This window comes from Conger conger, chromosome 5 (genome assembly GCF_963514075.1).
Source record: "Conger conger chromosome 5, fConCon1.1, whole genome shotgun sequence".
In the NCBI taxonomy this organism is placed as follows: Eukaryota; Metazoa; Chordata; class Actinopteri; order Anguilliformes; family Congridae; genus Conger; species Conger conger.
Genome location: NC_083764.1, coordinates 52,206,721 through 52,223,183, shown reverse-complemented (window position 1 = coordinate 52,223,183; position 16,463 = coordinate 52,206,721). Strand labels below are relative to the sequence as shown.

General features: G+C 44.0%; 1 protein-coding gene across 7 annotated transcripts in view; it reads left to right on the top strand.

The window, feature by feature from the left end:
* LOC133129293 (cytoplasmic protein NCK1-like) overlaps positions 1–16,195 on the top strand; it is a 49,029-nt gene extending 32,834 nt beyond the window's left edge. For 6 of the 7 annotated variants that reach the window (XM_061243267.1, XM_061243265.1, XM_061243266.1 and 3 more), the window contains 2 exons: positions 13,928–14,646; positions 15,951–16,195. In XM_061243267.1, the coding sequence (XP_061099251.1) occupies positions 13,928–14,646; positions 15,951–16,145 (914 nt within the window). In that variant the 3' untranslated portion in view covers positions 16,146–16,195. Of the gene's footprint in view, positions 1–13,927; positions 14,647–14,921; positions 15,013–15,950 lie in introns of all 7 variants that reach the window. The other variant, XM_061243270.1, reaches the window with a different exon arrangement.
* Positions 16,196–16,463: the final 268 nt, after the last annotated feature.

Genomic DNA, 16,463 nt, shown 5'->3' with positions numbered 1-16,463 from the left:
AATACTTTGGATACACTTTTACTTGGCAGTGTGTTGTAATTTGTTGGTAGTTGTGAGAGAAAGTGGTTGTGCGTTTTCTTCGTGGAAAAAGAACGGGAGGTTAGCTTTGAGCGTTGGGGAGAGAGACGGAGAGAAAGGAGATTGTCCTTCCGTTGCTGCTTCAATGGCTGCAAAAAGTGGGTGGGTTGGACTCAAAGGCTGCAGTTAAAGCCTGCAATTCACTTCACAGTCACGCTAATCTGTATCATTGTGAGTTACTCCTCCACTTTAAAAAAAACCTCACACACGTTACACACTAGAGTACTACAGCCTTCTCATTTCAATCCGCCTGTCTTTTTAACTATTTTTAAGTCTGTATTTCAGTCTAGCTTTGTGCCGTTTATCTTCTTTCAAGGGGACTTCTTCATTGGGGAGTGAAACAATTATGGCAGTTTCTTTTTTTCCTTTTTTCCTTTTACCCTGTTATCTACAAGCAACAAATATGTCCAGTTCTTTGAGCTAAAGTTGGCATGGCATTACGGGGCTTTTCCGGAGGTGCTGGTCATTTTATGGACCTGACACCCATTTTAAAGGACAGTTAGACTGCACTGAAGTCTCAGTAACGGTGCGGTAATTAGGGCCCTCCGCACTGCCCCGGGGGATATGGAAGGGAGATTGCAGGAGGCTAGTAATGCCTCGCTCTGTGTGTGTGTGTGTGTGTGTGTGTGTGTGTGTGTGCGTGCGCATGTGTGCGTGTGTGTGTGTGTTTGTGTGTGTGTATGCACGTGTACTGTGTCAGTCTGTATGTGTGTGTCTGTCTGTGTGTGTGAGTGTGAGAATGGGTGGGTGGGTGTATCTGTGTGTGTTGTGTGTGTTGTGTGAGTGTGTTGTGTGAGTGTGGGTGTGGGTGTTGTCTGAGTGCCAGCTTTGGATGTATGTATTACACTTTCTTCTGCTGAACTACAAAGTGGCACCCATAGTTTTCTTGGCCATTAGGAAGGGAGTTCCTCCCCCCCTCCTTTACACACACACACACACACACGCACATGTGCGCGCACACACGCGCACACACAATTTCTCCCTCCCTTTCCTCAGTAAGCGGAAGCTTTCTAATTGGAGACAGGTTCAGCACAGATCTGGAGGCCGATCTGGAGTGTAGCGAGAGGAAGTGAGGAGTCCGGCGAGTTTCAATTGGGAGAGTCCTTCTCTGTACTGCTTCTATCGCTCTCTCTTCCTTCCTCCTTCTCAACCGCTGTATATATTCTCTGTTCTTCATCCCTTTCTCCCTCTCCCCCTTTCACCTAGTTCACTTTCTCTCCATCTTTTTCTTCCTCTCTTTTGGTCTCTTTTTCTCCCCCCCCTCTTCTCCCTCCCTCTGCCTTTCTGTGTCCCTCCTGCCCTTTCTCTCTCTGGCTCTAATCCCCCTCACTTACTCTCCCTCTCCCCCTCTCTGAGCTCTGTGTGTGTATGAGAGTGCGTTTGTGTGTGCATGCTTTTGTGTTTTGTTTTTTTTTCTCCTACAGAACACTGGGAAGGGCGTTGGGGTGTTGTTACTTGGCAGGGGAACGGGGGAGGAATTTAAAGACAAAAGCGGAGTTAGGAAGCATTTTCTCCTCAGCATTAAAAGTGCACTTAGCCCATCTCCTCCTTTCACTGTGCGTTTCTTTGTTTTCGCCCTCCCTCGCTTTTCTCTGGGCGCTTGACTGGAAAATCCACAAGCCAGATTATTGCACGAGAGGGGAAAAATGGCCGCCGTTTCTGAAATGTGGCCAGCTCGGTTAATTCACGAGAATAGCCAGTTCTGAAGACGCTTTCTTTGCTTGAAATGGACACATTCTAACAAACAGTCACCCTTGACCTATTGCCAGTACTTGCCATGTCTACTACATGCCGTAATTCATTTGAAGACATTTTCAAGACCTTTTTTCTTGTTAAGTTGAGCATAATAAGCCAGGTCAAGGTATGCCACAGTGTTTTTCGGTGAAGCAAAGCGAGAAACTATTTGTGTGTATCGTGTTTTTCCCCGTATAAATAAATATTAGTCATGGCTGCAATTTCCACATTTTTGACTGAAAATAACACATTGGGCCACCATTGTGCGTGTTACGTTTTTGTTCAGTTTCTGCAGGTGTTTGGAACAAACGCTTTTAAATCCGGATGATGTCAGCACACGGTGCATATTCCAAGTAAACGTTCCAACACAGGGACCGGGCAGCGCACAGAACAGTGGGTGTCTGTCCGCATCGTCACGTCTGCGATATCTGAAACGGTGCACAAGCGCCTCTTTCTCTCTCCACCAAGCGGACGCTGTAGCAGGCAAGCGGACGCTGTAGCAGGGCCCTGCTAAGAAACGCAGTCTGTCACACGTGGCTCCAGGCCTTCTCCTTTCGTTTGCTTCACAGCCAGGCAAACACGCTGTCACATGACCGGGTCTCTAACCGCAAGTCACGGCCGCGCACACACCTTGGCTATACTCCAATGTGAAAGTGCACCTGGACCACTACACTGCATTTCAGGTGCATGTGCTTAATTTAGAAATGGGAAAGTGGAGCTGTAATGAGTAATAAACAGTAAGCTTTAGTTCAGGAAGTAGTTGTTAAAAACTAAATAAAAAAACAAAATAAATAAATGTGAAGAATTTTCTCTCTGGTGTGTGAGTGAGAGGGCAGTGAGTGGACCAGCCACAAGAGGCCATACTCCCAATTCGGTATACTCTGTTGTGTGTGTCTGTGTGTGTCTGTGTCTGTGTCTGTGTCTGTGTCTGTGTGTGTATGTGTGAGAGAAAGAGTGTGTGTGTGTGTGTATGTATGTGTGCAAGAGTGTGCGTGCGTGTGCACATGGACATTTCTGTGAGAATGCAGGCTCTCTCTTTGAGGTTAACCCCCCCTAGGGGGGCACCTGTGAGTGTGGCTGCAGTCCTGCCTGCCCTGAGGACATGTGCTGTTTGTTTGGCCTATTTGCTCGATGATGTCATTCGCTGGGTGAGAGAGCCACAGAGAGAGGGTGGGTGATTTGACTGCGTTTACTTCCCCTTTTCATGGCCGCAGAGAGGCAACCCACACTTCCTGGGCTGTATCGCAATGTTGATCAGTTTTTGTGAAATCTCAAATCTGTGTCTGTGATAAACTTGTAAACAAGGAGAAAAACTGTTAAAGTGGAAGTCATTGTTTCTACACAGTTTGTAATATACACTCACTGAGCACTTTATTAGGAACACCTCTACATCTACTTATTCATGCGATTGTCTATTCAGCCAATCGTGGGACAGCAGTGCAGTGCATAAAATCATGCAGATACGGGTCTGGAGCTTCAGTTAATGTTGATGTCAACCATCAGAATGGGGGAAATAAATGTGATCTAAGTGACTTTGACTGTGGAATGTTTCTTAATGCCGAACAAGGTGGTTTGAGTATCTCAGAAACTGCTGATCTCCTGGGATTTTGACATACAAGTCTCTACAGTTTGCAGAGAATGGTGCGAAAAACTAAAAACATACAGTGAGCAGTAGGGATGTGTATCGTTAGGATTTTATTGATACCGATACCAATACCGATACTCCTTATCGGTGCCAGTATTTATCGATACTCTTATCGATACCACGGCGTGTAATTTAGTGTATAAAATAAAGACGTTACAAGATGGTAAAAGATTCAATCGTTTTTTATTACCACAAGGGGGGTAACACCAGCAACATCATTAAACAACTTACAGCACCTGCCTTTTAAGCCCTTAGCAAGTCAACATCTGCAGTGCGAGGTATGTCAAAAAAACGAGCAGGCAGCTCCATACAGCCTTAAAGGTAACTGTCAATGTGATAATGCTTCAACAGAACAGAAGCTTAACTTAAAATTACAAATGCTTCTCAGAATAGATTAAATAAATAAAAAAAACCCTAGGGAGATGACCAAAGCCCTTGCCCAACAGACCCAACAGACACATACATGTAAACAGAACAGTGTAGGCGAGGCGCTTCTCCTGACGCATTTAGCCCTAACAGTTTTTGTTAAGGAAAAGCAACATATTTACTTTCTCTGGCAGCAGCCGAGATCGCTCTGGATAGAGTGACGTCACGCTATACACTCGGATAAAATGGCGCTGCGCATGTTTTAAAAAAGGGTAATTTAATTACTTATTATTTTTAATCCAGCTTTACTGGCAGTCTTAAACCTTTAAGGATGTATATATTGGGAATCAATCTTGTAAATTATTAACTTAATCTAGTATTTCACTTCCCCTTTAATGATTCATACACTCACCGTGACTTGATGAAAAAGCACTGTCGGAGTCTGCCTGCACGGAGGAGGGCACGGTGTTGTTAGCGTCTGCCGGGTTGCTAACTTTAGATGCGTTGTTTAGGCAGTCAAACACGCCGCACTCCTTCAGCTTTATGCTATGGGTAGACTGCAAGTGTTTCATGATGTTGCTGGTGTTACCCCCCTTTGACGCAACTACTTTCTTGCATATATTGCATTGAGCCGAGGATTCATTGAGTTTGATGAAGTGAGCCCATACCTTGGAGCGCTTAGCTCTTACGGCTGACATATTGACTACTAGAGAAAACAACGGGGCGCTGCGTCATAACCTGTCGACGGCGGTAGTGTCATAATTACGCGACGGTTAGCTAGACTCTTAAAAAATACCGAAAACAGTATCGTTTGTCCAGAATCTTTAGCGGTACTCTGGTACCGACCAATTAGGAACCGGTACCAAAAAATACCGGCTCTCGGTACACATCCCTAGTGAGCAGCAGTTCTGCAGGCAGAAACCCTTTGTTAATGAGAGAGAGGTCAGAGAAGGACCAGACTGGTCAAAGCTGACAGGAAGGTGACAGTAACACGAATAATCACACATTACAACAGTGGTATGTCAAGTGGATAGGCTACAACAGCAGAAGACTTAAGTCTAAAAAATAAGTCTAATAAATACCTAATAAAGTGTTCACTGAGAGTATTTCCCCTGGATGTACAGTAAACCTAGGCTGAGATGTGAGATATTCAACAATCTTTATGGTTTTATTTTGTGTCTGTCACACAGTTTAAGTGCGTGTAAAATTGATTGAATAATTTCTTAATCTTTCTTAATGATTTCTTAATCTTAATCGGGTGTATAATGAATTCTGTACCCAGGGTGAAGAAGTGGTGTTCTTAATTTGCCCTTGAGGGGTGACAGTTTTTAAATTCTGTACACTAACATCATCAAAATAACGGATGTTTTTGTGTGAGGCTGTGTTGCTAATTTTACAATCGTACTCCCTTATTGTTCAATGAATGAAAGGAAAGCTCATACATTAAAAAAGGGAAGTCAACAGACCGGTAATTTTGCACGGACAGAGGAAATATACCAAAAATAGGAAGGGCAGTGTTTTTTGGGGTGTCCCTGAAGTGTTTGTTGTCTTTTTTGGTTATAAGTGCAGTCATTTTTGCTGTCATTACATGCCGTTTTATTTAGCAGATGCTTTTATCCAAAGCAACATACATATCAAGGTCATAGAAGAAACAACCGGACACATCAGATAAGGTACAATTCATCTATGATTGGTTTTAAGGCCATAAACAGAAGACCAGTACACAAGCTAGATAGGCTAATACTGTAACTACCATACCAAGACATCTACAACTTTAAGAACAACAGTACCGAGACAAATAAAAAAGAAAAATTCCTAGATTAAGGTACAAAATACTAGAGGCTAAAGTTAGAGTGAAAAACAAGTGACAGGAGAAAGGGGTCAAGGTACAGCATGAAGAGATGAGTCTTCAGACTGCGGTGGAAAATGGGCAGCGAGTGAGCAGTTCTTTTGGGGGTGAGGAGGTCATTCTTCCACTGGGGAGCTAGGGTGGAGAAGCTCCGCAGTCGGGACAAGCGAGAGCCATTCACACGGCTGGCAGGAAGAGAAAGTCGGCCTGTGGCTGCAGTGCGGAGAGGTGGAGCTGGTGTGTAGGGCTGTTATGTCCTGTAGGTAGGGAGGGGCCGTCCTGTTGGCTGCATCGTAGGCCAGAATCAACTTTGAACGGTTGAAGACGGCCATGTCGTCACCATTTTGAAATTGCAGGGTTCAAAGTTGAGTGAAAACCACTTTTACTATATATGGTTAAATTAAGCAGAGTCGCTTCCTTGTAAATCGTCCTCACAGGAAAAGCACGGAGAAACTGTGGACGTAGAACATCTTCACACAATGGGTTTGTTTTCCTGACTGCACAGGTTTTCCAAGCAGTGTTGCCAAATGGCTGAGCTTTTTTTCCCCTCAAATTATTAATCAAAATGTCCTCATTTTAGTTGACTCCAATACAAAATTTCCCCATACCTTTCTTTAATATGACCCATTATTAATACATTTACACTCTAAATCCCCATGTTAAATGTTACATGGTCCCAATCTGGCACCCCTGTATCCTAGTAGGCACCAGCCATTGGGAGACATTAAGTGGGGGTACCGCATTGCATCAGAAATTATAGGTAATTTGTCATGTCTGCTGCCTGTATGGGACAGCTGAATGAGTGCAATAAAGCCTTTTTGATTTGATAAGTTTGAATGACGTTTGTTTATTATCTCCTGACATGGGGTCAGCACACATTATTTTTTTAATATCCAGGTGTTGACTGAAACATTCAGATATCCAATGATTTATTTTGCCTCCTTATGAACTGCATTTCTGTGTTGTCTATTTTAACCCTTGTGTAATCTTAACATTCTGCATACTCCCCTTGTCAAAATGACCCACCTTCACTAAACCCCTAAAATAAAGCAGCAAATCTATTTGCTGCTTTATCAACCTGTCAACTTTCATCAAATTTCAAGCTGAAAAAAGATAATTTAAGGGGTTTTCTCTGCTGTTAAACATAGTGGCGGGTCATTTTTGACCCTTAAGACAACACAAGGGTTAGGTACTGCATGCAGGTATTGAGGAGCTGTACCATGACTCATAGCATAGCATATAGCAAGTCAGTACTGCAAAAAAATAACACGCATTACTTTGTCTTGGACAGTTTACTTGGAGGTTGAAATTCATTTTAAACACTTAAACGTGTTAGTTGATGAAATGGACCCAGGAGAAGGGGTTGAGCTAGAGGCAGGGAGCACTCACCCACTCAACAACCCACACAAGGCAGATTTTTTACATTCTTAGCATATCCAACATAATACTGGTACCTTCCATTGGGTTTACACTGGTCTCGCAGAGCCACCCGAGGTGTGCTTCAACATTTCAGTGTGCCAGGAAGTGATGCTCATTAAAATGGCACAGCTTAGGGAAAAGCCATCAGCCACCGCATCCGTAGAGTTCCAAGGAATGTCCACACGGTTCTGTTGTGCTGCAAGGGACAACGCAAGGGTCTTATGCCTTTGGCTCTGGAGAGGAGATGCCATGCAAAGCCTTCTCGGGAACTGACTGAAAAAAGATTAGCCTCTTGAATCACTGAATCACTTTTTTTGCTCATGACTTTTAAGGCAGTGCATTTTATACATGTCCAGTTGTATAAAATCAGTTGAAGTCCTAGCTGAGTTCTCAGTTGGCACACCTAGTTACAGTAAATAAAGGAAATAAATTAAATACAATAGCTGTCAGGAGTATGTGTTTTGTTTTTTCTTTTCCGCTGATGTTGAATGACATTGTGCTGTTACCCCCATAACACCCCCCCTTGAAACATTTGGAATTTAGTTTACTGTAATTAACCAAGCTGTTCAGGTCTCTTTCCCTGGCCTTGACTTCAGACAGTGATTTCTTGATCAGGTAATACATCTTGTGACACACACCTTATGAAAATGTGGCCAGACGTATAGAAATTTCAACCTTTTGTAGGAATAGCTGCCCTTCATGTACCTGGTGTAGTGTTTCGTTAAAATAATGTGACTGATTATGAAGAGTGAATGATATAGTAAGCTAGTAAATTTGTCTTGGTGATGTTTTAAAATCTCTGATGTAAAGAAAAACAAAAAAAAAGGTCGGTTTGGTTCCCCCATGCTAACGTACAAGAGTGACTGCTTCATAGATCAAAACCAAAGTGCAAGGTGCAGTTTGTCGATTAAAAAAATTTCACTTTCAAATGGGTTCCCATCCAGGAAGTTCCTTGCACGCCTGCACATTTTCACGGTTGAGCTGCAGTGTCACATTTCAGCTACCTCAGGTTCAAGTTTCTCTGATTTGGATTACAGGCTCTTAACAACAGTTCAACCTGTAGCAACAAGTTAGAAGTCACATTAGTGTTACTCTGTCCACCCTACCATATCGAAAGCTTTTTTAAAAGAAAGGCAGGCATGCTCATTTCAGACAAATGAGGTAAAGGAAACCTTACACCCTCAGCATCTGTATATCGACATGTTTGAGCGTGTAGACACCATGATCCAACCCAACTTCAGAAGTAAACCTGTAACCATAGCAACCGAATGACTGTAGCATCTGAGTCATGGATGCATGCAGTGCAGTCATGGCAACATACACAAATGTACACCACTGACCCACAGAAGCCTCTCAGTGCAATGAGCTGACCAGATGGACTGTGGCACTACCCTCTGTCTTGAGCTCACAGTGCATCTTCATACGGTTTACATTTTTTACATTTCATATCTTTTTAAGAAAGAAAAGTCAATACACTAGTCAAGGAGATACTATTGTCTTCGGTTTGAACTTCATGGCGATAGAAATGACACTCGGCACAACACAGCATAGCAGTTTGAGCCATTCCTGTTTTTACCGTAAGCAGGTTAGCCTACCACAAACAGGCAGTTTCTTTTCTTGTGAGACGTGAACCGGCCCAAATTGCAGCGACAATTATGATGAGTGTGCGTGTGCTTGTTTGCAGCAGCAGCAGAAAAAAGTGCACCATCGGCCTCAGACTGGTTCCCCTGTCTCCCGCACAGACAAGCCCCTTCAGTGTAACGGCACCAAAATGTCAGGCAGCCCTCCGCGGATGATAACGACATACCAGAGCGCGGGACAATAAAGCCGCGCATTGTGCTACAAAGGACCTGACTGTGGCGATGAGTGACGTGTCCTCGGATACCCTGGCGACGGTTGCCGGGGCGCCGCCTGGAACCCACCCGTGGCGGGACAGGACCCAGCCCTCACACACTCCTACGTTCGTCTTTTTGAACGGGCTGTGGCATGAGGGTTCGGTTTTTTAAACCTCCCCCAGGGCATCGCAGCGTCTCGCAGCCCCGGTTCGGATCTCAATGTCGTGACTTTGGAACCGGAAGGTTCTACTGTATCTGCGTTCTGATTGGTTTTGAGTAGATTTGAACTTTGAAGCCTTCACATCAAGGGTGCACAGCAAGGGGCGATGCGTTTCAGGATTTTGTGACAACTTCTGCTCTTAATTATTCAATGAACAGATAAAAATGGCTGACACCCTAAACATACTCTGAATGTACAAAATCCTATCACATTGCCCTATAAACAACATATTTATGACACCAACTATTTTCTGTCAAAAATGACACTTTTAAGTAACTTATAATTCTATGGTCTCGATGTGTAGCATAGCAGCATAGCCTTGTGGTGCTGTTTCTGTATGGGAATGCTTGTTTGCACTATAATTGAGGTGACAGGCTAATTGTCTAGTCTTTAACATGATCAGCAGTCCCACGCTGCATTCAGTCACTCTGAAGGTGCTTGTTACACAAGTGTATTTATAGACCATTACGGCACAAGGCTCTGGCTGCATTCTAGAGTCACTACCCAATGGGCCCATCTGCCCAGTAGTGCTTGTCACTGCCACGACGAAGTCTCGCGCTAGGCAACATGCTTTATTATATTTTAAATCCGAACTGTTTCTGGTAAAAAGGAATTTGACTGCTTCATACCCTGGTCCTGGAATAATCTCCTGTCAAAGCTCCAGCTTGACCACAATCAAAATATTTACAGTCTTATGCAAAATGTGCGCTCCTGTTACTGATGTTGACGATGTTGACCTATAGCTCCTATAACTGCACTTAATTTTACTACTTTTATATTTCTACTGTATTGTGTATCTTATATGCATTCATTGTGTATCCTGGCTGCCATCATTGGAAAATAGATTTTGATTTCCTGGTAAAATAAGGGCTGAATAAAAAGGCTAAAAAAATACAAACTATTGGACTTTGTTGACGTGCAGTACTGAAGTACGTCTTGGTGTGCCGTCATCCTGTCATAAATACGGCTTAACTGTTCTGTGCTCTCCATTGTAATTGGAAGCCTGGAACTTGGTCACCACTATTCAAACTGAGTCTCACTATTGCAAGGTCACGGCCTTTGGACTGATAACGTCTTTGGCGTGCGCGTGCGTACGTAAACGGAATGTCTGCTTTGTATCCGTGCCTGCCATTGTTACTCTTCCTGGATTTAGTATTTTCGTATGTAAATGTTTTGGGTGCCGTGAAGTCCTATTGTTGTGTTCTTCTGGGACAGTAACAATGGGTTGGTTTATGTGCTGTTTCAGCGCAGGTCAGAGTGTCGGATTGGGGAAAATTCGGGAAGCGTATAATAAGAATCTGACCCCCATAACCCTGTTACTAAATCTCACAGCTCTATTTATGTTAAAACCCCCTGAAATTTACAGTCCTTTTGGTTGCATAACTTCGTATTTTACTGCTTTTATTTATTTATTTTTTTGTATTTTTTTACTGCTGCCCTCACAGAAAGTTAGTTTTGAGTTGATGCCGGGAAAGAGGTAAGCCGATATTTCACTCATTGTGCAGTAAAAGCACACGCCAGTGACTGCAGTGAGGACGTATTTAAGGCGAAAGGGTTGAGGATGTCCTGAGAGTGAACTCTAAACGTGCCTGGCCCCACTCCTGCAATGAGAGCTAAAGGAAAGGCTAAAGTGAATCCAAACGAACAGAGAGTCTGATTCTGAATATCCGGGAATATGAATTGTTAAATTTAAGATTACTTAACCCATTATGGACTAAGGCGCCATATAGAAAGGTCTAGGAATTGCAATGCATTTCAACAGTCATGTGTATTGAAAAACAGTCTTATGATGAAATAAAACGCTGGCATCGCATCCGTCTGTTAAAGGAGATGTAATGCACAGGTCGCATCCACCCATAAGTGGTTAAAGTACTGTGTCATGGATGCCTGCGTTTTTTATGGATAATACTGAATGAGAAATTAATTTATTGTTAATTGGTTTAGTTAGGGGTTCGTTTGGAGCAAAAATCTGTAATATGTCGGACACTCCAGGCCGAGGTCTCCTGCTGTGGTTATGATTAATGTATTAATGGTTTGAAGTCACTTCATCGATTTATATAATGAGCTATAACCGCAGATTAGTCCGCCCTGGTCTTCTGTGCCCCACCCTTATCCCAGTGACATCACTGTGGATCGGAGGGCTGTGTCAATGTGCACCAGGAACACCCCCTTGGAGTGACCACAGGCTAAACAGCCACTTCTCCCTCAGCGACTCACCCTAGCTGCTGTCATGCGCTTTTATCTGGCTTCCCCGTCCTCTCGATCATTGATGTGTGTGCCGAATGGGCACGGGGAAAAGGTTCCATTAAAGGTACAAAGTGAAATTTCGGACTCCTAACGGTCACGAGAGGAATTTCACCCTCACACCACGACACTGTTTACCACTCACACCACCTCACACCACTGACACCAATGGGCTTGAATTATTGTACAGCTGTGCAATGTTTGTGGAGTGTCTGTGCGTATATATGTAACTGTATATTTTCAAACCCAAATTTAAGGATTATAAACACAGGCAGAGGGTGAGTCAACATGTCAATGAGCCTTTTCAATGATAGGAAGGGATTTACAATGGTCTTGTAACAATGTTTTAACACAAAAATCCTACCTATTGTACCTTTGAAACAAAGCCATTGCCTCTGCCCCCTTCCCTCCCCTCGCCACTCTTCTCCACCCCGCCCCCACCAAACCGGTGTACGAAGACGTCTTTGGTCTAGTTTTACACCCGTGTCATCAACTCTCAGTGTTGGATTCAAGATGAGTCAGGCTTCATGAATCGGGTGGAGCCAAATACCGTTTTTGCTTGGCCACTGCAAGGTCATGAGTGATTGACAGCAAATGGGACCATAAGGGACACACCCGCTATAAGGTTCACATAGCCGCACTCTTCTGCCACTATTTTTGTATGTTGGATTGGCTAAATAGTCTGATTCCGCTACATTTTATTCGTTTTGCCTTTATTTGGTTATTGTCTGATTTAGTGCTGCTATTAGCATAGCTCTGTGGAATTGCTGTGACTGAAAATGCTTTCGCTAAGCCGTCGAGAAATGGAGCTGGCATGAAGCACACAGTATGCAAACATCAATATTCCTATGGATGTGCATCGCCAGGAATTTAACGTTTTCTTGGATTGGAGAACTGTGTCGTGTGGTTGCTAATTTTGGCTAATGTTTATGTGTTCAGTGCAACTGTTTTCAAAAAGCAAAAGGGACAATGAAGGGCTAGGTATGAAGGGCAACATTCAAATAGAAATATCTCAAATATCTCATTGCACCATGGTAGCCATTGCTAGGCCACTGTTTTAAAGATGCATTTCAGTTCTGAATCACTCGATTAAGAACATATTTATAGCTAAGAATCAACCTGTACAAAGACTGTGTTTTCACACTTCCAGTGTGAACATTTGCAGATATTTGTGGAATTTAACATCTGAAGCAAATACTCTGAACCTTTCAGCAAACATTAACTTGCAAACACCAGCACAGCATACTGTCTATTGGAGGGTAAAAAAGATCATGCCATTTAATTGTTTTTGTGTTCCAAAGTGGCACAAATTTCAATACTAAAAAATGGACTTTTAAATGTTTCATTACAAAACATTTGGGGAAGCAGTCTTCAGGACAAAAGCAGTCTGAAGGAAAGCATTTTGGACACAGAACAGACTGATCTAATTTAACCTGTTCCTGCCCACAATTGTGATCCATATCTATTTTGGAGACCATTCATATTGTTTCACATTTCCGTTGTACTAGCAAGTCTTATCTGTGGCTGATCTGTGGGGATATTTTTCTCCAATTCAGCTATAAGGAAGTAGGCCGCAGTTCTCGGTACTAAAACCTTGGCCGATTTCCGCCCGTGTTTTTCCCTTCTCCCGCAGCTGTGCTGTCCTGGAAATGGAGAGGACTCGCTGGTGCGTCCTGAGTATTGTCAGCCCAGTGTGGACACATTCCTTCCGCCCTGGGCAAACGTGCTGTATCGCAGCTGCCTCTGGTGTCTTGACCACACGCAGAGCTGACAGGAAAGCTGTAGCCACAGAACCTCTGCAAATAGTGGCAGTCTGATAGTCTAGTGTCAATTGCAGCCATAATCCAAAGAATTTCAACATATGTCTGCGTCAGGGACAAAAACGGGGAAGTGTAGAGATGTCTTGAAGTGACAAAGGGTTTGGTAGCCTGGTGTCCTAACAACCATAAAATAATTTTCCTCACTGGAAAATATTCTTCAGTACAACAATTATTATTTTAGCATATGTTAGTGTTTGATGTATTCTTTCATAGTCTAATGACAAAAAATACCTAATTTACAAATGTAAATATATTTTTAAGAAATTAAATGAAACTTTGAAAAAGATTTTCACTTTTGCATCAATTTTATTATATATAAACAACTTCATGTTACAACTTGTACATTTTTGAACAGTGAAACATTTATATGGATACATAACCATTCCCCAGTTAAATGTAAAGTAATGAGCAGATGCAGTAAGCCCAGCCAACCTCCTCACATTATATGCCTGCCTGTTGCATTCAGATATGAATCTACAGTCCTGAAACTCCATGCTACTCACCCACTAAAAAGGGTAGTTTACAGATCATTTCATCTGTGGGATTCTGGTTGTTTGAGAAGCGGCTCTGAGCCTGGGAAAAGTTCTTTGGTGGTCTTTATTTGGTGAGAAGAGCCTGTCGCGGTATGCGGCAGATGAACGGAATGCGAGAGTCTGTGATGTTTTTAAGCTGTTAATCCCTCGGGGTCTTAAAAGCGCCTCGTCCTTGTGACTGCAGGGATCGGGAAGGTGAAGCGGAAGACCAGCATGAGGGACACGGCCTCCAACGCGGACGCAGACCTCTGCTCGGACAACGGCGAGCGGCTCTACGACCTCAACCTGCCGGCGCTGGTCAAGTTCAGCTACGCAGCGGAACGTGAGGACGAGCTCTCGCTGGTCAAGGGCACGCGGGTGGTGGTCATGGAGAAGTGCAGCGACGGCTGGTGGCGGGGCGTCTACGACGGCCGCTCGGGCTGGTTCCCCTCCAACTACGTGACGGAGGACGCCGACGGGCTGGCGGGAGACCCGGCGGGCTCTCTGACCGAGAAGCTAGCGGCAGCCGTCCACAGCAGCAACGGCAGCCGGACGCTGCACACGGTGCAGGCCCTCTACCCGTTCAACTCGGGTAACGACGAGGAGCTGAGCTTCGAGAAGGGCGAGGTGATGGACGTGGTGGAGAAGCCCGAGAACGACCCCGAGTGGTGGAAGTGCCGCAAGGCCGACGGGCAGCTGGGGCTGGTGCCCAAGAACTACGTCACCGTGCTCCAGAACTCCCACAGCGCCCTGGGCAACGCCGGCCCGCCCACCCCGGACTGTGACTACATCGAGCCCTCGGCCACAGGGAGGTTCGCAGGGCGGCAGTGGTACTACGGCAAGGTGACCCGGCACCAGGCGGAGGTGGCGCTCAACCAGAGGGGCGACGAGGGCGACTTCCTCATCAGGGACAGCGAGTCGTCCGTAAGTCCGGTCGATTGTCCGGCTCAGTCCAGTGCAGTCTCTCATTCTGTTCCATTCCATTCCTGGCAATTACAATGAAATTATTTTTGGAGGTATAGTGTGAGAAAGAGAGGAAAAGAGTAAATATTCAATGACCGTTAAACATCTTCTAGAAAGAGCACTACTCCCTTTGAGCTAAGAGAATATTAGGCATCCATTTTTATGGAAAAGATATATTGTATGCTTTCAAATACAAAAAAGAAGAAAAAAAACTTGCAATGGTCCCTTGTCTTTAGGTGGGGAAATGTCTCAGGCATGCATTTTTCCCCCTCCTTGACCAGTGATCCCTCCCCCCACCTTCTGCACAGCAGTTTGGCATGAATTTCAGTAGGTAGGCCCCTGTGGGTGTGTGTTCAGGGTGACATCATCGCTGCACAAACAGTCTTGTGATCACCGACCACAGTGGAGTTTCAAGGGGAAGGAATTCCTTGCATATCTCCTGAAAGTCGCAGCGCTGAATAGTGCAACTCTGACAGTCACAGTGCATAGCCAGTGGTCTAACACACACACACACACATGAACTCTGAAAGTCACAGAACGTAGTCAGTGGTCTATCACACACACACCAACTCTGAAAATCACAGTGCAGAACCAGTGGTCAAACACACACATCGACTCTGAAAGTCACAGTGCAGAGCCAGTGGTCTAATGCAAACAGAGTACAGTAACTCTGAAATTCACAGTGCACAGTCTCACACACAGTGCAACTGAACCGCAATCCTGTCAGAGTTCATTGACCGATCGCCTCTTGTGATGCGCAAAACACCATCTGTAGGAATGGAACAAAAAACATTTCATACTGCTTCTAATTTGGCTTACAGCTGTGTTCTTCTACCCCCAAGAAGCAGCACTGTTCTTTTACCCACAGAGTTGTTTATGAACACAGACCCAGAAATTATTTGTTCAATTCACATCGATCAGTCATGACGTTATAACTTCCATTTTTGCTGTAATTTAGGACAGGGCTAATATGTATCTGCATTTCTATTACCAAAATAGTTGCATTGCGATCGATAAGTAATTATGAGCATACTGATTTATTGATCGCAACTTGTATTAAACCCAGCATAATAGTGTGCACAATTACACTCTAATAACGTGTACACATAAAACGTTTTGAAAACCACAGGTTTCCTTATCATGCAAAACCAACCTCTTATCAGGTGAAGCTAAAAAGCAGCACTTCTAAAATGAATTGAACAGTGATAAATGAAGTGATAATGTGGCTGATAATTGGTTTCTTCTTTTCTCCCTATGTTCCTCAGCCCAATGACTTCTCCATCTCCCTGAAGGCTCAAGGCAAGAACAAGCATTTCAAGGTCCAGCTGAAGGACAGCCTCTATTGCATCGGACAGCGCAAATTCAATTCCATGGAGGAGCTGGTGGATCACTATAAAAAGGCCCCCATTTTCACCAGTGAACAGGGAGACAAACTCTATCTGATCAAGGCACTGTCCTGATCCATGGAGATGGTTCTTTATTTTCAAGACTCTTGATCACTCATGACCAAATGGGGAGGGAGGGAGGGAGGGAGGGTGGGTGGTGTAATCATTTCAAGAAGAGGAGCGGAAAGTGAATATTATCATGGACTCCTATGTATCAGAAGTGACTTGGCGGATAACATTCAAATGTATCAGTTTCACAAGTCATGTTTTAGGTCATAGATATGTATATTGACGATAACAACATTTACTGGCTATATCTTAGTTTTGTTAATATATATATCCATTATTTTGAGTTTGCCTTCTGGTTGGCAACCCAAGACTCAAGAAACAAAA